This window comes from Megascapheus bottae, chromosome 1 (assembly GCF_031878675.1).
Source record: "Megascapheus bottae isolate mThoBot1 chromosome 1, mThoBot2.hap1, whole genome shotgun sequence".
NCBI classification, from domain to species: Eukaryota; Metazoa; Chordata; class Mammalia; order Rodentia; family Geomyidae; genus Megascapheus; species Megascapheus bottae.
The window spans coordinates 62,795,385-62,818,311 of NC_143509.1; the positions used below are offsets into that span (position 1 = coordinate 62,795,385).

Sequence of the window (22,927 nt, forward strand, 5' to 3'; positions counted from 1 at the left end):
TTTCAGTCATTACTATAGGTAGAGACTCACACTTGCGAAGCCCTGCCTCCAGCTTTTCTTTGGTGCTGGTTATTTGGAGTTCGAGGATTATGTATTGCCCAGAGCACACACATAAACTTCAGTATACTTATTTTACACTGCCCCTCCTGGCTGGGAGAACAGGCCCGTACCACCACACCCAATTTTCTTCTTTTGAAATGGAGTTCCACCTCCATGGGCACTTACACAGGCTGGGCTGCAGCCTTGGTACTTTTAATCTCATCATCCCACATAGTTAGAATAACAGGTACACATCAACTCATCCAGCTGTTTACAGAAAAGGAGGTCTCAAATGTATTCCTGAGCTGCCCTTGAACTGCAAGTCTCCAGTTTCCAGTCTCCTAAATGGCTAGAATAATAGATGGGGAGCCACCAGCAGCTTTATGACAGCTAACTTTCAACATTTAGCTATATTTCTTTGTGAAACTGCATAAACTATGAAAGGCTGAAATTATATAAACTGTATGCATAGTTGAATATCTCTGTCTCCCTGTGTTTCTCACATCAGTTCAGCTGGGGTTTTTTTGTTCATTCAAGTTGTTATAATGAAAAGAGCCAAGGATGGGCACTTATAAATAACAAGAGGTCCTTTCCAACAGTTTTGGAGGTATCAGCAAGTTCAGTTCTGCTGAGGCTCCACCTCTTGGTTCATTCACAGTTATCCATCTTTCTTGTGTGTGTTCACATGGAAGAAGGGACAAAGTAATTCTCCAAGGTCTCTTTTAGAAGGGCACTAACCTCATTGATAAGGGTCCCATTCTTATACTCTAATAACTTCCCAAATAGCATTATAGTTTGGGTTCAGTTTCAACATATAAATTGTAAGGTGCAATAATTCAGTCCATGGCAAGCTAAGTCAATAAACATTTAGGAATGTTATCTAATCTTGTCACATCCTCTGCAAGTTCATAGGGATATGAGTTTATGGTCCCAATGGATCATGTAGCTCTGGCTTTCTAGTAATAGGAATGCTGCCATTTCCTACCAAATCACTCTAGATTGAGGAGAAGCTCTTCTCAAGGAAAGCAATAGGGTATGCTACATTGTGGCTTTGACTAATCCAGGCTAGCAAGAAATGGCAGGGAATGCAAGAATTTCTACTGGAACAATGAAGGACAGCCCAAAGGTCTTGCTCTATGCTAGAAAATGCTTGTCTGGCCAATTAGATGAGATGAGATTATGTCGTTTTTGCTTACCTGCTGTTTATTTTGCACACTGAGGCTCCTTGACTCTGGAAAGATTCTAATGTGAACTTCTGTGCTGGAGACAGAGAGCTGTGAGAATGGAGGAGAGCTATCACAAATGAGGGAAAAACAGTTGGCTTGCATGTGAGTCACGTAAAAGAGAACGTTCCTTTCATCCTCAGGTAGTACTGGAGGAATCCTTCATAGAGACATGAGATTAAAATTTTATCTGATAGGAATCTGCTTTATTAGCTACTTATCTTAATTTATCAGGAAAAATGCCATTATTAATATGTACATTGGCATATAAGAAGCTCAAGCCCCAAATCCAATACATATTGCTATATTTTCTTTCATCTATTCTAATATTTGCCCTCAGAAATGGCATCTTCCTAAACTAGTAAGGAGCCTCAATTAATGATGCTAAAATCACCCTTCCTACTCCTGCAATTGGTTTAATTCTTTAAGAAATTAGAAATTTGTGGATTGGGACAAAGCTTAAATAGTAGAATGATTAGTAAAGGTGAAGCCCTGAGTTCACTTCCCAGTAATGGCAGAAGAAAGAGAAGGAGGAAGGGGAAGAAAAAATAGGAGGAGGAAGAGGAGGAGGAGGAGAAGGAAAAATTAAAAATGAGAGATCCAGGGCTGGGAGTTTGGCCTAGTGGTAGAGTGCTTGCCTAGCATGCATGAAGACCCAGGTTCGATTCCTTGGTACCACATACATAGCAAAAAGCCGGAAGTGGTGCTAAGGCTCAAGTGGTAGAGTACTAGCCTTGAGAAAGTCCAAGGACAGTGCTCAAGCCCTGAGCCCAAGCCCAGGACTGGCAAAAAAACAAAAACAAACAAAAAATGAGAGATCCATGCCTCATTTCAAGGTATTTTATGGAAATCTAAAATTATTCAGTATGTCAACCATCTCCTCAGGGTTTTTTTTATTCTTTTCTTCTAGTGAAAACTGTGTATTCACTTGGGAATGATATTTATGGCTATGGTAGAGGCAGGGGTACTGACTGGAGGAGTGAGCAAGGAAGATTTTCTGGGACCCTGGAATCATCCTTAAATGTTCTCATTATAATCCTCCATCACTCGCAGAATCAGTAATGCTAGTTGCACACTATGGTTCACATGTGTAACCCTAGCTTGTCAGGACACCGAGGCTTAGACAACCATGGTTCAAAAATCAATCCAGGCAGAATAGTCTGGGTGACTCTGGAAAAGCTGCTTTGAAGGTGTGGTCAAAGTGGAACAGCTCTAGCTGTGAGCAAGAAAACCAAAACCCAACACACACACACACACACACACACACACACACACACACACACACACACACAATTAGTAATACTATCTTTCTGTCTTTTCCAGCTCTACATGCCAGATTTTTAATTCACTTACTCTTATTTCATCTTATCAAATAGAAAATAATTGTCACAATTGCTAATAGTCTCCAGGGCACTTGTTCTCACCTACAAACCACTTGGCTCTAAATAGATGACACAATTCGCAGTTCAAAAATGCAGGTATTCACAAAAGCATTTTCCTCTCCAAGCCCAAATCCTGTTCAGTTAATCCAATCAAGTGACATGTTACTCTGATATTTCTGTTTTCTCCCTCCCTGTTTGCCCTTCTATAACCTAAGTCTTATCTGACTACTTGCTTAAATATGGGGAAGGAAAGGGGGAGAAATTAACTTTCTATAAATAATATCCAGTTAAATACCATAGACCAAAATTCTAAGGCATTTCCACTAGAATGTGTGCCAGATAACTCACAGAATGTCAGAATCCAATAATTTTAGGTTACTATTGACTGTGGATGGCATTACAGAGTTTCCTCAAAACTAGTAATCCTGACAGTTGGCAGAGGTTTGAGACTTTGAGCATGCCTGACAGTTGTGTAACAGAGTACTAGGAAAGAGATTGCATGTTCTTTCAGGTGCCTAGTTAACAGATTTAGCTGACCTATTCAGAGAGCAGATTCATGTCCATGCTAATGTAGCCATCAGGGAATTTCCAGAAAAAAAAAAGAAAACTGCTTGTGGTACCTAAGCAGAGCTTATTAATTGGTGCCATTTAGCTTGGGATGACCAGAAGCAAGATTCCATCTTGGTGGCAGGACTAGGTTCTTTATCATCTGTGCCAGCTGCTCTAAACTCACCCAATCAGCAGTCCTGGCCTTGAGCTCAAAGCCTGAGCACTGTCCTTGGACTTTTTCAAGGCTAGAGCTCTACCACTTGAGCCACAGCACCACTTCCGGCTTTTTTCAATGTATGTGGTACCAAGGAATTGAACCCGGTCTTCGTGCATGCTAGGCAAGCACTCTACCGCTAGGCCAAAGTCCCAGCCCGAGTTTTAAATTTTTAAGAGTGAGTAGTATCCAATTTAACTACCCTTGGCTTTTCTTGCCAGGTTCTAGCATAATGCTTTTTTTCTTTCTACCTTCTCTTTTCTCTTTTTCTCCCTCCTTCCTCCCACGTTTTTAATCTCTTCAAGACAAAAGGTCATATACTCAGTTACACTCCACTTGGGAAGAGTTTAAATAAGCTTCCCTGTTTTAATATTTCTTTACTAGAGTAGATATATCCAACTTCCTAAAAAGGCTCCATGTCTTTAGTCCCAAGTATTGAGCAGACTACTCAGCCTCAGGAGCTGTGTCTGTCACAAACCTCATTGTTCATCCATAACGCGTCCTTACAGATACCTTGTGACTGAGGCTTCAAGGATGACACAGAACAAAAGGGAAACCATAACAAACTGCAAGGCATGGTTTAACACACAATCTTTGTGAAAAGAGTCCCTACCCAATCTGGAACGGCATAGTGCTTTTCAAAAATGAAGCCATTTCTCTCATATCCACCTTAGTAAAAGATCAAACTGATGATGCTGGTTCTTTCACGCATATCCTCTCAGAGCACTCTTCCCTCTTCCTAGACTTCATTCCAAGCCCTCAACCAATAGATGACCTATATACTTGTATAAACACTCTTGTGATCAGTATGGCCTTGAAAGATTGAGGCAGAGGGGTTTTCGGTGGGATTTAACTGGAGCATTGGGTGGGTTCTTTTTATTCCATATCTGCCAGTCTTCTACGTGTTTTTTTTTTTTACCAGGAACAGTTAATTACCCTCACAATGTTTTGGGTTTTTGGTTTGATTTTTGGTTTGTTTGTGTCTTAGGGTCTTCTTCTGTGGAATCTGAGCCTATCTCTGCAATCTGCGGAATATGTTAGATCTCAATGAAACAATGGTATGAACGTCTTTCTCTTTCTCTTTTTCCAGGAAGAGAATTTGAAGGAGAAGAAGAATATCTGGAGATCCTTGGCATCACCAGGGAACAGTCAGGCAAATATGAGTGCAAAGCTGCCAACGAGGTCTCCTCAGCGGATGTCAAACAAGTCAAGGTCACTGTGAACTGTGAGTATGGCAACAGATTGTCCATGCCCAGGGCATACCTCTACCTCCAGAGAGCTTGCAGATTCCATTAGCAAAAGAGCATCACCTAACGAGCAGATGTTCTTCTGGTCAGGGCTTGCATTTATATCTTGGACACCTCCAAGGATAGGACTTGGCCTTTGAATTTGATAAATCAACTCTACCAATTCTAAATATAACCCATAAAACATTTGACAGTAGACTTGGTCTCTTTACCCCAGCTGCAGAATTAAGAGATGAGCAGACAGCATTAGTACATGTGCAGTCACTGTTCTGGTGGGAGGGGGAGGGGCAGGAGAGACCAAGGTCATATTACTTTAGGGAAAAGCAGCAACTCCTAGTAGCTTTGGCTGGGATTTCTATCTTAATGCATTGCTTGTCAGACAGTCATATCCCAAGATTGTATTTTATCAGCTGCTATTTAACTAATTGGCTTTGGGAACAAATTCAAGCCCTTGGGGTCAGATAATATGTTTTCCTGATGGCTACTGGGGACACCTGATAAGTTAATTTTAGCTCTCTGTTTGTCCTAAGTTTGGGCATCAGAAAGGAAGATTTCACTAAGATGCATGGTAAGCGGGCATACTTTGAACTTGGCAGATGAAAGGATCCTTAGATGTAGTTCAAAAGGGGAAGGAGGAAGGATCTATAAGATGTATGTCACCAACAAAGGAATAAAGAGAATTTGTTTACCTTAGTCAGTTAGGAGTGTCTTTCTATGTCATTCAAATTCTCCTTACCAGGGTACACAACCTTGGCCAGTGACAGGAATAAATAGAATCCTAGCTGTTCCCATCCTTTCTATGCATTTCAGATGTGTCCATACTACACCACACAGATATACATGTATCTTGCAAGCACATGAATACACATGCATGTACACACCCCAGACACAAATATCTTAGGCCACATTTGAAAAGAAGTGTTAGTCCATGATGTGCTTTACTCAGTGATTTTATGTCCTATATTTACTAGGTCAGAGAATATATAAAAACTCTCTTCTCGACAAACCTGGCAAGGCAGATAAAAATCAGTTCCATTTCAACATTTGAGAATAAAAAGGAATAAAAATCACCTATCCTAAAGCAACATAGAAATTGGATGCAAGAAAGGGACTTAATCTCAGGCATATTTGATTCTGAAGCCCAGCACTCAGGAGAAGGAAGGATTTTTTTTCCATTCTTTGTACTTACTGTGTGAAAAATTCCATTGACGTTCACATGTGATATTTGTTGTCTTAACTTAGAGCTCAAATGGAATAGCACCTGCCTAGAAAGGGTGAGGCCCTTGTGTTTAAACATAGTGCTACCCAAAACCAAACCAATAAACTTTACAACAAAATGGTATATATACATCATATAGATGATATGTATTCATAGTTATATGATATGTTATCATCACAGTAAATATATAAGAAAATAGGCATCACTAGTCTTTAGAAAATTAGAAAGTAATGCTTTAACTGCTTTAGTTGCTGAGGAATCCAGTGTACGTGGCTCAGTTTAAGCTGGGATGCCCCATTCCCTGGCACATACCCCAGCTTTCAGCCTCCTGAAACAGGAAAAGTGAAATTTCTCTCATCTGGTACCCAGAGAAATCTAGCAGACACGGCTATACACATTGATGATCCACATTTCTAAGAGCAAGAAGATAAATTTGATGAGCTATATGCTACTTTTATCCCTGACTGTCTCCACATTTTTTGGTAATAGAATTTTGAAATATCAGTGTTACTATTCTTTTCCAGTACGGGGTGTGTTTCAAAGACACATTAATGATCTCAATGTTATAAAATGCTTTAGGTCCTTTTTTTTCTACATGAAAAGCAATTTCTCTGGGTGTTTATGTAAGTTTATAATTAGGTTAGTTAGCTTCTTTTATGTACACATAACCAGGCCCTCATCTTCTACCTCTTTTCCTGGCTTTTGGAGTCAAGATTTAATTTTCTCTTAATTGACCTTCAACTTAATTAGATTTTTGAAAGTCCAATCATGTAGTAAATAGAAAATATTTATGCTTCCATTGTATGAAACTTCAAAGTGGTGTGGATTGGAGATGGCACCCAAGATCAAAGTTAGCCGTCTGAGCTCTATTATTACTGGAGCAATTAGTCTGGCATTGCTCCTTCTTCAACTGTCCCCAAAGCATAATTTACAACAGAGAAAATACTGATAATTTTTTTTAAAAAAAAGGATTTTTGTGAAAATGTGAGTTTTCACTAGCAAAGAGTGAATCACATGAGAATACAGACAGAACCTGAAGACTCAACAAAAGACATCTTGTGACAAATTATACAGAAAGCTATAATGAAACTTAATGGAACCCAGTAGGTCCTAAGCACCAGCAGTTAGAACATGCCTGGTGTTAAAAATTGCTCAGCAAATGCTTACCTTAAAAGGTGGTAGAAACTCACAGATAAACTTGGTTCTTCAAACTCTAAAATGGTACTGGAAGCATATTCGAATTGCAATTTCTTTTGGAATAGTCTTTTTAACTTAAATTTCATGAACTGAGTTTGTGTCATACTAAAGCTACTCATCATATCAATTGCCATATTCAAAAAAGTCATGTTTCCTAAATATAGTCGTATTGAGTAAATGATGTCCCCAAAAATGATTTAAGAAAGTTAGGTGGGCCTTGCAAGATCTTGAAACAGATAAATATTCAGGATCACTTTTATGACTTTATTTAGGAAAATGCTCTGTTGTCTAAACTGATTTCTCTTCTGTCTCAAAAGAAAAGCTTTAAAGTTAGGTTAAGGAAAGCAGACCCTGGGAACCACTCAAGAAAGAAATCCTAAAGCTAGGAACCAGTGACTCACCCCTCTAATTCTGGCTACTTACTACTCAAAAGACTGAGACCTGAGGACTGATATTAGAAGCCAACTGGGCAGGAAAGTTTGTAAGGCTCTGATTTCCAATTAACCACACACAAAAAAGCAAAAAGCAGAACTGTAGCTCAAGTTCTAAGACACCAGCCTTGAGCAAAAATAATCTAAGACAAAATTGGTGAAGGACATCATCTGGCCCTGAATTCAAGCCCCAGTACAAAGAAGGAGGAGGATGAGGGGAGGAGGAAAAAGAGGAGGAGGAGGAGGAGGAGGAGGAGGAGGAGGATGAGGAGGAGAACGAGGAGGAGGAAGAGGAGGAGGAGGGGGACGAAGGGGAGGAGGAGGAGGTAAGAAAAAAAATCCTAGCATGAGTAACTGTTCACCACTGTATTAATTCATTTATTTAGTTGTCACCAGATGATTGCTGCAGGGTATAGAGAGGCTAGCACAGGAAGAGAGAGAGACATACCAATTTTTCCTCCTGCATTTGCAAGCTGGATTCTACATCTTCTTGCATAACACATTTCTTTGGTAGGTCTACAGCATTGCACATTGCCACTTTATTTACAAAATCTATTTTCTACATGGGAAAAATGATAGAAAGGAACTTCAGGTATTTATAGAAAGCTAAATTAGTAGCTCAAAATATTTTCTATTGAATCAGCTTAGTGACTTCACGAAATAGCACCTTTCATTTTCTGTACTTCCCCACACTGCAGTTTCTAAGCTCCTGTGTATACTAGCCCTAAGCCATTCTCTGGTTGGTCCCAGGTATAATCCCTCAGCTACAGGTCCCCAAGTATATTCAAACTGTCTACTCAGTGTTTCCCTTCTCCACCTATAATTCCCAAGTTCATATCTAGCACTCAGTAAATGCTAAATAAATGAAGGCCATTTTATTTGGACACTTCCTATATTGAAATTTTTTTTTCCTACTGCTGGAAGATTTCTTCTCAGAAGCTGCCCTCAGTGCTCAAGCCCAACCCTTCTTCAATGGACAAGCTAATCTGTCTGCTCTCTGCCTTCCCATAATTATTTCTCCAAATAGGCTTGTGTTGTCATGTATTTACAACTTCTTGTTCCTTTCCTTATCTCCCCTTGCACTCAACTCTGTGTGTAAAGTCATGGATGCAACCAACAGAGCCAGCAGAAGTGCACAGGGTTATGCAGACATTTCTACAGCCCAGCCTTGTAGCCCTAGTCACTGATTTAGGGGAGGCAAAGATCACTGTGTCATGTTTACCTCGATCTGGAGACACATGCCACTGCCATGTTACACATGTACTTTAAAAGCACTCTTCCATGCTTTCATTGGAAATCATCTCATGGGAAAGCTTTAGGAAAATGGCTGCTCAATATAGAATTAGACAACGGATTGGAACGACCCTCTCTGTGGATTTATGGCTTCACAGCTCCATCCACACACTGACTGCCAGTTATCCATGCACTGGGGAAGGGATCAGGAAACACACAGTGAATGTCGAAATTGTTTAATAATTTAGTTTGGCATTGCCACTACCAGATGGCTACACGGTAAAAATAAAATTTATCAGTTTTCCTATGTTTTGATCATCTCTGGGAATAATGCCTTTCATGTAGTCTGCATCCACTCTGCCTCTGACTGCTTGTTATACCACTATTGCTAACCCTGGGAGAAAATTGATATCATTTCTATGTAGAGATGGCAAAACAAAGCATTTTTCTGTGGGCACTTTCTGCAACAAAGTCAAATAATCAGACTCAGGACTATAACCCAAGTCTAACTTCAAAGCCCTCTCTGAGTTGTTTTTTTTTTTTAATGTAAGTCATAGGGGATTTTTGAAATAAATAGGGACAAGTGTAAAGGTATACCACTGTAATCCTAGCTACTTGGGAGGTCAAGATGAGAATATTGAGGTCTCAAGTCAGATTAGGCCAAGAATTTAGAGAGAGATTCCCCACTCCTCACCTCAGTCAACAAGCTAAGTGCCGTTGAAGAGCATTTGCAACTATAGCTAAAAAGCCCAAATAAATGGATCATAGTATAAGGCCAAAAACTTTTGTCCCCATGGACAAAAACTTGGGACCTTATCTGAAAAAATATCTAAAGCAAAATTAGGGCTGGAGGTGTAGCACCAATAATGGAAAGTGTTCTAACAACCCTGACATCCTGAGTTCAAACCAGTGCTATCAAAATAAATAAGTATATAAAGAAGTTACCAGAGATAATCATATTAGGTATTGAAAGGACTCTCACATGTGTACATTTTCATTTGGAAGCCTCTATGTGCTAGATACTCAGAGGTGAGGAGCTGCAGGAGAGCATTCTAGAACATACAGCTCTAATATGTCTAAAGGGACAGACGGGAGCAGCCTGCATCTGCTCACTCCTAATGTAGAAGTATATTCACTATGTCACTGCAGTGCTAATACCTTCTAAAGAACAGGACTCTGTCACATTGACATTTTCCTTTATTGGAATCCATTGTTGTTTAAAAGAATTTCTTCAAATGGAATTGCCAGTGCAGAGAGTTTCAGAAGTTAATTTGGCAAATCTGGGTGCAAATCCATTCACCCCTCTCAATAGTGGTCAGAGCCATAAGCCCCTGTGCTTATCAGTCTTCTTATTCCTGAGCTGAAGTTAAGACTTCATCTCCTAGGGCTCTTACTTTATAAAGAGAACACTGAATTCAGAGAAGGCTAACACATGCTACAGTGCTGCCCATAAACTGCATCATTTGTTCAAATTTTATCCTTTGGAATAATTACTTCTGATATGAAGAAGATTAAATGCATAACATTCTGTTTCCTAGGTCACTTCTATTGTTATCCTAGCCATTCTCCTGGAAAGTCTTGTAATTGCAATGTAAGAATAAGAAAGCCCCTTATTAATATTTTCAGAACCTAGAACTCTGAAGTAATACAATCTCAAAGAGTCCTTTGACAATTAGAAGGTATTCCAAAGTCATATACAGTACAGCAATGGCTATCTGTATGAAGTATTTTAATAAGGCTATATTTTTATTATAATCACACTGTGAACAAAGACAGGTGTTATTTTAACTACAGTAGGCATGCTGCTGTTTTCCTTGTAATAATCTTTTCTAGTTTCACATATACAGAATTAATTAGGAGGAACTTTGAAATCTTCATTCGAATAAACCATGAATGAACAGACCTGCACCATGGAGTACTTTGAGAACCATTAGGAACATTCAACTCTTCCGACACTTGTTAGCAGCCATGAATTTACATTGGCACAAGAAACTTCCTAGGTTTTGAAAGAGAAACAAATGGCTGGCCTGGTACTTGATCAATGTTATTTTTTCTTGAAATGAAAGTGTGCATTTGAAATCCCAGTTTCTAGCCGACTTCTCCACGTTGAGACCCCTGATCCACTCCTGAATAGCTTGTTGCTTACACAATCAATTTCCAAACAAATTTAGAAAGAAGTCAAGGAGTAGCCTGGGAGACAGGATCCTGCCATGATTAAAGATCAAGGTGATTAAAGATAGCACCTTAATGTGTTCAATTTATTTCCCCAGTTTTAACTACCTTGAGATGGGGAAACTGTTCTCATGAAAGTCAGGGGAGAGACCAAATCAGATTGTCAACACAGAAAAACAAAGAATTTAGGATTTCTTCCTGAAATTTCATCTCCAAAGAAGAAAAGGGACCAGTCCCATATAGTGTTATCTTCTTAATACTTTCTAAAAGTTTGGGCTATACTGGTGTTTTGACTTTGGTCTTGCTAAGCTAATGTTCTAATAGTCAAGCCATACTTGCACTTGTGTTTTTTATGGGCTATTTTTCAGGTTAGACTTCTCTTCCCACCTAGAAACCTGCCTGAGCTATGATTCATCTTCTTTTAGGGTTCCCTTTACCTCTGAAGTGGTAGATTCGTGCAACTGTATCCAAACCTGCTCTGTGAGGATGGAATCTTGAGGGACTTTTCTACCTCAGGACCTAAAATGTCAATCCTCTCAATCTCAACCTCCTATGTAGCTTGAGGTGTCTAGTGTATATCACTACACCCAGTTATGGGTTGAGAAGAGTCCTGGTGAATTTTATAAACAGATTGGCTTCAAATCATGATTCTCTGGACCTTAGCCTCTCGAGCTGCTAGCATTACAACCATGAACCACCAGCACCAAGCTTTTCTTTACATATATATATATATATATATATATATATATATATATATATATATAGTATTGAGGTTTGAACTCAGGGCCTCACCCTGGGCAAGTGTTTTACTATTTCAGCTACTCCACCAATGAAACTTATTTGCCTCTGCTTCACATTGAATTCGTTGCTGCTTTGATCAATTCTACAGTCTTGTATATGTCAAATCTTTCCCCTCTTTCCAGGTCCTTTATGTCAAACATAGTATAGTATATCTATAAAAATTCCTTTACCAGCTCCCTAATGGTCCTCCCTGCTGCTGGCTCCAGTATTTTATTCGAGGAAAAAAACTGAGCAGTGTGAATCTGTGTAAAGTACTGAAGACTCTAATGAGAAAGAACAATGAGGGGCAGGCAGAGGGTGGATTCAAGCTCAAGCCCATCAAATTTAAATCTAAATTCATCTTCATCTCCAGACCAGACTTCACCCACCAGTGCAAATGAATGCATCATCCTTTAAAATGATGTGCTCTCGTATCCAAGACAGCCAGTTTTTTTGTTGTTGTTGTTTTAGTGTGACTTTTAAATAGAGCGCTGGTGATCATTTTAAGCTAGCTCCTTTTAAAAGATAAGGGGGTGGGAGTAGGGAAAGGCTCAACTGGTACAGCTATTCATTCAGAATATAGTTATGACTGATAGTACAGTAAAGAAAATCAGCCAGGTCTGGTAGCTAATGCCTGTCATCCTAGCTACTGAGGAGACTGAGATCTGAGGGTCGTGGTTCAAAGCCAGCCAAGCACAAAAATCTGTGAGACTCTGACCTCCACTTAGCCACCAAAAAACCAGAAATGGCTCTGGGATTCAAGTGGTAGAACACTAGCCTTGAGCTGAAGAGCTCAGCGCCCAGACCCAGAGTTCAAGGCCACAACCAACAAAAAGAAAAAAGAAAAAGAAAAAAGAAAATCAGATTTTACATTTTCTACTCTTGACTGCAAATTCTGACTCTTGATTCATGGGCAGATACAATTCAAAAGTGAAATGAATAAGAGTACAAAAGAAAAACCAAAAGCAAACAAGGGTTATGATGATACTGTACTTATTTGTAAACAATATTTATAGGTAATTAAAAGAAGACCTGCAGAACAGAGGGTATAATGGGAAGTCAACACAGACAAATTGAAGTTCCATGCCACAACACCTACCTTCCAGTCTTGTCCTTTCATTACACCACATATCACCAGAAAGGTCAAAAGAATAGTAACAACCACCTATGGCTACCTATTTACCTAGAGGCTGCTGAGGGCTTTCAACAGTGTGACCCCCCAAGTGACAAAGATTTACACGCTAATAGGAACATGAAATGGAGGAGGAAATGGCAGTCTAACTTGATATTGTACATCCTGGATAATCAGATTATAACTCAGATAATCTGAATCGTTTATAGATGGAAAACTTGAAAAACACACCTTTCTAAAATTGAAGAAATCATTCAAAATGTACATGCAGAAGAGTAGTAGATTAGGTAGATGTTTATTATTTGTTAATTAATTTATTATTTACCTTTCCTGGAGTTTGAACTCAGGAACTGGATTTCTCTCTCTCTCTCTCTCTCTCTCTCTCTCTCTCTCTCTCTCTCTCTCTCTCTCTCTCTCTCTCTCTCTCTCTCTTTCTCTCTCTCTCTCTCTCTGTTTTTTAATTCAAGAGTAGCACTCTACCACTTAAGACACAGCACCACTTCTGGCTTTTTGAGTAATTCACTGAAAATAATGTCTCGCAGATTTTCCAGATCAGACTGGAATCAAACCACAATCCTCAAATCTCAGTCTCATGAGTAGCTAAGATTACAGGTGTGAGCTACCCAACCCAGCTTGTAGATGAATTTTTGCAGTTTAAAATCCACAATTAGCCAGGTTCTAGAGGGTTTATGCCTGTAATCCCAGCTACTGAGGGATTGGGGTCTGAGGTCTGAGGATTGGGAAGCAAATTAGAATGTCAGACATATGCCTCAGCTCGTTTCATGCCTGCTTTAGTATACTTGTAGCCCCCACCTAGGCAGGGAACATTGAGTGTACAAGGGACAATGAGAGAAGAAAATGGATGTGCTACGAAGTTTTGTTTGTGCTAAGAGAAACATTGAGCCATCCCTCCCACCTGCTCCATCACAAAAATAGATCATACTAGCAGAAAGGAGGTAAAGTCATCACCTATAGTTAGGCTTTTGTTTGTTGTTGCTGAGTTCCTTTACCAGTATCAGGCTAGATGAACAAGCCTTCTATTGTTTTCATTAAACTGCTCAAAGCCATCTCTAACTACTAGTGAAAATGAAAAGAGAGAGAGAAAGAAAGGAAAGGAGAAAGAAGGAAAGAAAGAAGGAAAGAAAGAAAGAAAGAAAGAAAGAAAGAAAGAAAGAAAGAAAGAAAGAAGGAAGGAAAATATAATAGCGAAATCATACAAGTCTTTCGGTATCATCACTTAGTCTCTGAGAAGAAAAATGCTAAATATTACAATTCACCTAAAAGCTGGATCGGGCAGCTCACACCTGTAATCTTAGCCACTCATGAGAATGAAATTTGAGGATTGTGGTTTGATTTCAGTCTGAGCAGGAAAATCTGTGAAACATTATCTTCAGTGAATCACTCAAAAAGTCTGGGCCAACGGAACACATCCATTCCTTAAGTTCCTTTTCCTGCCTCTCTCCAAGCAGATTCCATTTCCTAGTTCCTTTCTGTATGCAGGGTATGACAAGGCTGCTGGCTTTCCTATAACCCCATGTGCCTGTCCTTCCTACAGATCCTCCCACCATCACAGAGTCGAAGAGTAACGAGGCCACTACAGGGCGACAGGCTTCACTCAAATGCGAGGCTTCGGCGGTGCCTGCACCTGACTTTGAGTGGTACCGGGATGACACCAGGTATGCAATAAACCCACCATGCCTCAACTTTTCCCTTGTGGTACAGGGGAATCCAAAGAGAGCCAATGAAAATCAAGCTTAGTTGTAATTCTACAGTCCTGTACCTCACAAGTTTTCCTAATCAAACTCTTCCTCTCTCCCTCCCCCCCTCTCTCTGTCTCTGTCTCTCTGTCTCTCTGTCTCTCTCTCTGTCTCTCTCTCTGTCTCTCTCTCTCTCTCTCTCTCTCTCTCTCTCTCTCTCTCTCTCTCTCTCTCTCTCTCTCTCTCTCTCTCCCTCTCCCTCTCCCTCTCTCTTTCTCTTTCTCTTTCTCTCTCTTTCATTCTCCTAGCGTGAAACACTGCTGATTTTCTTTTTCTGGATGATTGATTTTGAACTACATCTCAAGGACTTGGAACATTCACGAGACTTTTCAAAATGTTTCTTATAAAAAATCATACAACTTTCTTTTTCACCTTTGGCTTCATCTATTTTATAGCACTTTGGTTCCAAGAAGGAGTTTACTTGCAAAAATATCATTCATGATCACTACATTTCCAAATAATAGGACATTAATTGTGTTATAGTATAAATATATAAGGTCTAGATTTATGACACTTTTCTATTTGTGCCAGTCCTAGGGCTAGAACTTAAAGCATGGAGGTTGTCCTTGAGCTTCTTGGGCTCAAGGCAAGTACTCTAGTATTAGAGCCACAGCTTTGCTTCTGGCTCTTTGGTGGTTAATTAGATATAAGAATTTTATGGCCATTCCTCTCTGGACTGTCATTGAAGAAAAATCCTCAGATGTCAACCTCCTGATAGGCCAGATTATAGATATGAGCTACCAGCATCTGTCTCAATATCAATGTATCCAGAGCTTTAGGTACTATAACTCTTTAATTGAACCTCAAAAATGATCAAAGTGATTAATGTGATTCCAGGGGTACATTCTGCCCTCATGTCTTTCTCATTTAGCAACACTCAGAGCCAATGGAACACATCCATTCCTTAATCTTTTCTATCAACATTGGTTCCAATCACAGAGATTGCTCAATAACAATGAGAAATTTGCCCGGGAAATTGATCTCTAATTGATTTCACCCTCTTTTCCCCCCCGGTAAAAAAGATAGGGACATCAGTAAGGTAAAGCTTGCATCCATCTTTCTTTCAACTCTTCTGTTTTTTTTTTCTTAGAATAAACAGTGCCAATGGCCTTGAGATTAAGAGCACCGAGGGACAGTCCTCCCTGACGGTGACCAACGTCACTGAGGAACATTATGGCAACTACACCTGTGTGGCCGCCAACAAGCTGGGGGTCACCAATGCCAGCCTAGTCCTTTTCAGTAAGTATGCCAGCACAATTAAACAGGTAGAGTTCGTGTGGGGATTTAAACATCATTTCCCCATCTATAAAAGGTGAACTTACACGAAAGTAGGAATACACTCACTGTAGGAAACCTAGGATTTTCAATCCGGAGCCTTATGGAAGGATTTACAAATGCAAGAACTTTTGTGCAACCTCTTACTTTTGGTAATTGCCCTGTTTGTGGTGGGGCTTCTGGTTTGTTTGTTTGTTTGTTTAATATAGGCAAAGGACATGTATGGCCTTCATATATGCAAAGGACATACATATTGTCCTCTATAAAAAGCAGAAGAAAAGTGATGTAAGAACCCATTAATGATGACAGTTAGAAAATATTGGTAATGGGAGTGAATATACACATATATATGTATATATATATATATATATACATACTCAGTGAGACTAGATAGAGGACCATGTTGGGAGAAGGGAGAGGTTAGAAAAGAAGGTATATTTTTAACAACACAAAAGAAAAGATGGAGTCAGTGATGATTACCATACAAAAGCTAAATGAGGGAACTATGGCTGCAGAAGGCTTCTATATATCCCAAGGAAATGCTACTTCTCTAATATACTTTTTGCACTGGGGATGGAATACTAGGTAGAACAGCCTGATTAAAGATCAGAGAAGACCCTGAAAGTTGACTGAAAAGCTGTCAGTCATTTCAATGTGAGATGTTACTAGTAGACCCCACATACGAGTCTTGCTCATTAACAGCATGTCACAGACTCTGAGCCTCCTGCTTTGTCAAGCAGTTAGGAGTATAGACACAAACGTCTCCTGAGAGACAGAAGGAGAAAAGTGATGAGACTTGGAATAGGAACGTATTTGTTGAGTTTCTTTAAAAAAAATAAAGAGTTAGCAAATGCTGAGCCCAAAAGTTCATTTAAACTAAATGTAAATGTCTTCAAAATTGCAGTTATTATTTTCTGATAACTATTTTTCTGCACAAGCTCAATTGGAAAAAAATACTGTGACCAGGATAATGTCTTTATCTTGTCTTATTCAATTTAGATGAAAGTTTAAGAACAAAAGATTCTTAGAATAAAAATCAATTTAACTGAGAGTTCTCTTAAAATATGATATGAAAACCATTTTAAAACTACTCAAGCTCCAAGAATATATGTGTATGTACATACACACACACACACACACACACACACACACACACACACACAACTTAAACTACCCTAAATTCGGCCCTTAGATTCTCATTCATAACTTTCACTGGCATCAGTCTATGACAATTTGATAGGATGGAGCTATACAAATGCCAAATCCATATGAAGCTTAAAATGCATATTCCTTTTTGTCTCATAAGGCCAAACACCAGTGTTCTTTACTTCAACCAAAGACATCAATAACCATAAGACACGTAGGACAGTATATATTAAGAATTTAACCTGAATTTTCCTTGATAGGGATTTTGAAAATATGAACAAAACCAGCCTCAAATATGAATTTAGGATTCCAACAAATCTAAGATAAATTTAAATAGAACAACTTAACACTTACTAAGAGATTTCAAAGGAACTGCATAATAGAAGAATGATATGATTTGGTTTGGTTTTACAAAGTGACTAAATATATAATTGCATTGAAATATGGTTTCCTCATCGCATAGAAAATAAGATATATGCTAACAATAAATAAAATGGTGCCCCTAGACTAGAGAAATACTAAGAGAAAGGAGATTGGAAAGACAGAAGACATGAAGAGAACAGAGCCTGGCCTGGGTCAAAAATAAAGAAGATAAGACTGAGGTAGTGACAGGAAATCTTCAGCTCTATAATGTCCCTGCTTTGTCACTGAATGGCTTAAGTGAAATTAAGAAACCATCAAGATGGATGGGTGCTAGTGGCTCACACCTACTAATTCCAGATGTTTAGGAGGCTGAGATTTGAAAAGCATAGTTCAAAGTTCAAGCCTTGAGCAAAAAAAAAAAAAAGCTAAGCAACAGCTCTAGACCCTAAGTTTCAACCTCAGTACTGGCTCATACATACATGAAGCATTCTGTTGAGTTTCTTTTGTAAACTCATAGCCAGGGAACTAGAATGCTCTTGATTTGGAAGAAATCCTCAAGTATGTATTTTGTGGGGCAGTGATCAATGACATGCTACCTCTGAGTAGCCTACATTGCCTTCTCCCCAACATTCCTCCTCGGCACTAGTTCCTCATTTAGCTGCATAAATATGTATCAACATTTGACTTGGGATTGTGTTCCTATTTTATATGAAAGTTAAGAGATACTATAGTTACCAAAGAATACATTGTAAAAGGTCATTAGGCAAGGAACTATCAGAAGTATAGAAAAATAATGCATCAACTCTCCTGTTAATAATCAAACACTAAGCTTAATTTTGAACCTTCTAGGGGTAGGATGGTAGAGGGGAAACTCTGCTTACTTTGTCATAAGAATGGTACCCCTGCATTCCAACTCCATCAACTGAATGTAGGGGACACATCATTGTAGCCTGTACAACTGAAATATTACAGATGAGGCTTTTTGGTAACACAGTTTATTCAGGATGAAAGGGGATGGGAACAGGGAAATGAAGAAAGAGAGGAAGTCAATGAGGAAGAAAGAAGAAAGGAAGGAAGGAAGGAAGGAAGGAAGGAAGGAAGGAAGGAAGGAAGGAAGGAAGGAAGGAAAGAAAGATAGAGAGTAGATCACTCATCCCTCCACGCACATTGGCTTCCATTTTTTTTTCCCTTTTACTACCCTTCTACCCTTCTCCCTCTTCCTTTCAACTAAGGCTTCCTACCTCCTTTTAAAATCTTTTTCTCCATCCTGCTTATTTTCCTCCTTTCCTCTTCTTCTTTCCATCCCTCCCTCTTTTTCTTTCCTTTCTCTCCCCTTCACTCTTTCCTATTTTTTCCTTCTTCCTTCCTTCCTTCCTTGCTTCTTTCCATAATTCCTTCCTTTTTCATCACTCCCTCCTCTATTGTCCTTCTATTAATTTCTACTCCTTCAGTTTCCTCTCTTTTGTATCCTATTTTCCTCTAGTCACATGACTCAACACAAGTGCTTAATTTATACAGCACATTTTGATAAAATCTGTGCGTATCTGTAGAAACTTGTATCTAATTGTTGATTTGAGAAGGATGCACATCAGAGCTGGTTGTTCTTTTTGATGTTTTTTTTCTGTTCCATCAATTACAAAATGCTGAAAGTGGCAGAAGAAATAATATAACAAATGAAATTGATGAAATAGTGTCTAAATAAATAAGAAGAAAGAGAGAAGGAGAAGAGAGACAGGGAGGTAGGGAGGGAAAAAGAAAATGGAAGGACAGAAAAGTGAATTTATAGAATGGATTCCCCATTACTTAGATTCAGTGTAAATTATGCTGAGGGGAAGATGGAAGCCCCACGCACGTGTTGCTGGTGACACCCGGCAAGAGCACAATGTTAAGAGGGGATGTCCACATCCAGAGGCCCTGACAGAAGCATTGTATGGACAGCAGGTTGCTCTGCTGACCAAGCCAGTCCTGAGTAAATGTGGCAGCTGGTAAGCCACTGCCAGACAAAGATACCAGCAGGAACAGACCAAAAAGCCAGAGCCCCTGAAGAGTTCACAATTATTCAATTATTCATCCTTGATGGGTCAGCACATTTTCAGTTGGGTCCACCGCAGTGACATGCTGACTGTTTTGTAGTATTAATTTAAGATCATTTGCCCTTAGCAACATAATATATACATAACATACACTTGTCCACCCTCTATTCAAATATTGATCTCTGAAGGGAAGGAGGGAACAACATAACTGACCAAGAATTCAAGGGTGCATTGTGTTGATAACCATTTATTCTTAAGCTACTGGAAGCATTTCTTGTTTTTTCTTTTCTCTTTTGGTGTTCTAGCATTCTGTCAAGCACTCCTTAAGTGGAGTCAAGTAATGCCTTTTATATATTTTCTTTCATCACTAGATTAAGTATTACCTTACACATGTTTTCCTTAATGTGTCGGCCCACAGCAACAATATTTGGGCAAGGATTTCCTCTCCTTAGTCTTTGTCATACGGGGAAGTGTATGTGTGACACAGATGGAGACTTGGATTTCTGGTGATATCGAGAGGATCTATTATTGAATATAACAAAATGCATTTCCACGCTGGTGACTGAGGAGGAATCACAAAGGTGTAGGTAGATTCCTCTTCTGTTGGTGCTTATGTTCAGTTAGTATTCTGCAAGGGAAATGAAGAAAGAAAGAGGAGAGATGAGATAAGTAATTCTATCACCTGAGTGCTCACAGCGTATAGCATGCACCATACACTTATTGCTTTCCATATACAATCTTCTGAAGTCATCATGATACCCTTGTTTGTAGACCCATGATTCAGACATTATAGAACTAGCTCACCTAAGAAAAATGGTGCCTCAGTACTCGAATTCCAGAGACCTCCCTATACAGGTAGGTAAAAATATTAGGAGATATTGCTTGCAGTTTGGACCTAAGAAGACATTTCATTCCTTTATTTTTGCTTCATAAGGTTTAAAACTATAGGCTTTAAACTGTTCTTTTCCTTCAGAGCCAAGAGCACTCCCTCTGGTACAACCTACTTCCATTCCCATTAGCTGCCATTAGAACACCTGGGTCTACTGATTGACTCAAGTTTATACTTAGGTTTTAGTATGTTGAGATTCTCAGCTAATATTTTAGATGAGTGGCTTGAGAGGGGTTCATCACATATGATAACGATGGTCAGATTTTCAAGGTCTTTGATACAAAGGGAAAAATATAAAGAAACCTACACGTCTCCATGCCATATGAGTATGTAGGAGGTAGGGTTTTTATTCATTTCTTTTAATTGAAAAATATTACTAACTTATGGACCTATCATTGAGTACATTATAAATGTGATCTAAGCAACTTACCACTATGAGATATTTTTTATCATAAGACCACACCCTCCTTCCTCAAAAACAATTTTGTGATTATTTTAGGAACATGGTGTTAAACACACAGCACTCCACAATACTAGATAACACTTGGCAGAGCCTTTAGGCAATTTCTTGTAGTAGCATATCATAAACAAATCATAGCTATTGTTCTGAACATGTACCCCCATGCAGTTTAAAAGATTTGTTTCAATTTGTTAAGGGCTTGATGTGGATTCAAAAGAAATAAGTGAACCCCTGGATTACTTTGCATTTCAAGCATTGACATCAAAGAGATTGACTTTTAGAAAGAGCATGGGCTTTTTTGCAAATGCCCAGTTGGGAAATAAATCATACCTAAGTCAATACATTCATTACCTCTCAAGATAAACAACCTACGCTCAAATCCATTCTTCATCATAAAGTATCTTTAGTGAAAATGCTTCCTCTTGAACTCCTGATGCTTGTTGACATTTTTTTTCCTCCACCATCAGCCAACAATGTTCCACTCAACACTCCTACTACTCCTTTAGCTAAAACAAAACCAAAAGAAGAAGAAAAGAAGGAGAAGGAGAAGAAGAGGAAGAAGGAGAAGAAGAGGGAGGAGGAGGAAGGAGGGGGGAGGAGGAGGGGGAAGAGGAGGAGGAAGAGGAAGAAGAAGAAGAGGAAGAAGAAGAAGAAGAAGGAGGAGGAGGAGGAGGAGGAGGAGGAGGAGGAGGAGGAGGAGGAAGAGGAGGAGGAGGAGAGGGATTCAGAGATAAGGAAGTAACTACAGGTCACAATTGAATGCTGGAGTAGTATTCTGTTTTTCATATTTCCCAATCAGGTGCTGAGCCAAATTGATCTCCCCAGGGACTCACCCTGTCAAAGGACAAGCAACTATATTCCCGCCTTCCCTTCATTTTAAAAATCACAAGTTGAATTTTTGTCTGGTTCTTTTTGGTCATTTTCCATTTTTATGGGAACCTATAAACTCTGGCATCCACTCCAAAACAGCATCAAAGTATTGGTGGAAAAATTAGGATAAACACCTGCATAAAGGAAGCATCTATGGAAAGGAAAGTCAATTTAGAGGACAGCACTCACTAATAGAGTGTGATAAGCCTAAGATAAGGATGTCAGGGTGGAGCAAAACCCATCATAACAAGCTGGGAAGGAGATGAAAAAGGCAAGCAAAGGTGATTTAACAATATGTAAATTTTTTATCTTGTGAAAATGAGGGCAAAGTGCAGTTAGCCAGCTGTGAACAGTGTGATAGGGAAATATTAAGATGAGTCAGGGAAACAGTCTGAATAATACTAGTAATAATAAAAATAAAATACAGTAGAAAGAGCATGGGACAATAGTCTCCAAATACTGCATTAACGCTCAAAATAGTTCTGCTATTTATTTTCAAAGCTGGAAACATGATACCAAATAATCAGGGAAGGTTTAAACCATTTTTCCACATAACACTTGTGTAACAATTGTTCACTGGTTTTGTTATTGACCTGCTCCATTTTAAGGCACCGAGAACACTTTGTGCTAAGCTAAGAATTCACACTGCATGGAGTCTGGGTTTTCTCAGTGGTCGAATATATTGAAGAAGATGGGGTAAAAGCTACTTTTTCTCATAGTGTAAGTAGGAAGGAAGATTGGAAGACTCTTACCTGTGTGGTTTTCTTGTTTGCTAATTATCATTAAGCAAACTTCTGCATGTGCAAAATGTGTGCTAATTGTGTTACACTGTGATGTTCAGAGGTAGGTAGCAAATAATGCATCATTATACTTACTTGCTGAACATGTCAGAGGAGAATTTAGAGCTAAACCTAGGTTTTTAATGAAAAGCATTCAGGGTTCCTTACAGTCTAAATTCTATCAACATTTTCAATTTGTGGTCAGTAGCCCCGCTTTCGAACTGTGACAGACTTGAAAGCTTAAAACCTCAATGCTCAACAGGGAAGTGCTTCTGACAATTCAGCAGGATGTATCATCAAGCAAGTTTGATTGGCTATCAAATTTCACACAAGATTATATTATATCAAGAGGGTGTGAATAAGGAATAGATTAAAAATAAAATTATATCCTTCCAAGAAATGAATTTCCTGTACATGACTTCTGCAGGTGCCTCACTAATATAGAAGAAAAAAAAGTCTAAGAGAGAAGGAGAGTTAGTATTTCCAAAAATAAATCTTCAAGGTGCCTGGCTCAGAGTGAAGAGCTCTGTGGTTGAG

The 22,927-nt window shown here is 39.1% G+C and overlaps 1 protein-coding gene across 2 annotated transcripts in view; it reads left to right on the plus strand.

Moving 5' to 3' along the window:
* Lsamp (limbic system associated membrane protein) overlaps nt 1-22,927 on the plus strand; it is a 623,669-nt gene that overhangs the window by 568,526 nt on the left and 32,216 nt on the right. For both annotated transcript variants that reach the window (XM_090346000.1, XM_090346010.1), the window contains exons 4-6: nt 4,498-4,632; nt 14,374-14,494; nt 15,666-15,814. In XM_090346000.1, coding sequence (XP_090202126.1) covers nt 4,498-4,632; nt 14,374-14,494; nt 15,666-15,814 — 405 coding nt within the window. The remainder of the gene's footprint in view (nt 1-4,497; nt 4,633-14,373; nt 14,495-15,665; nt 15,815-22,927) is intronic.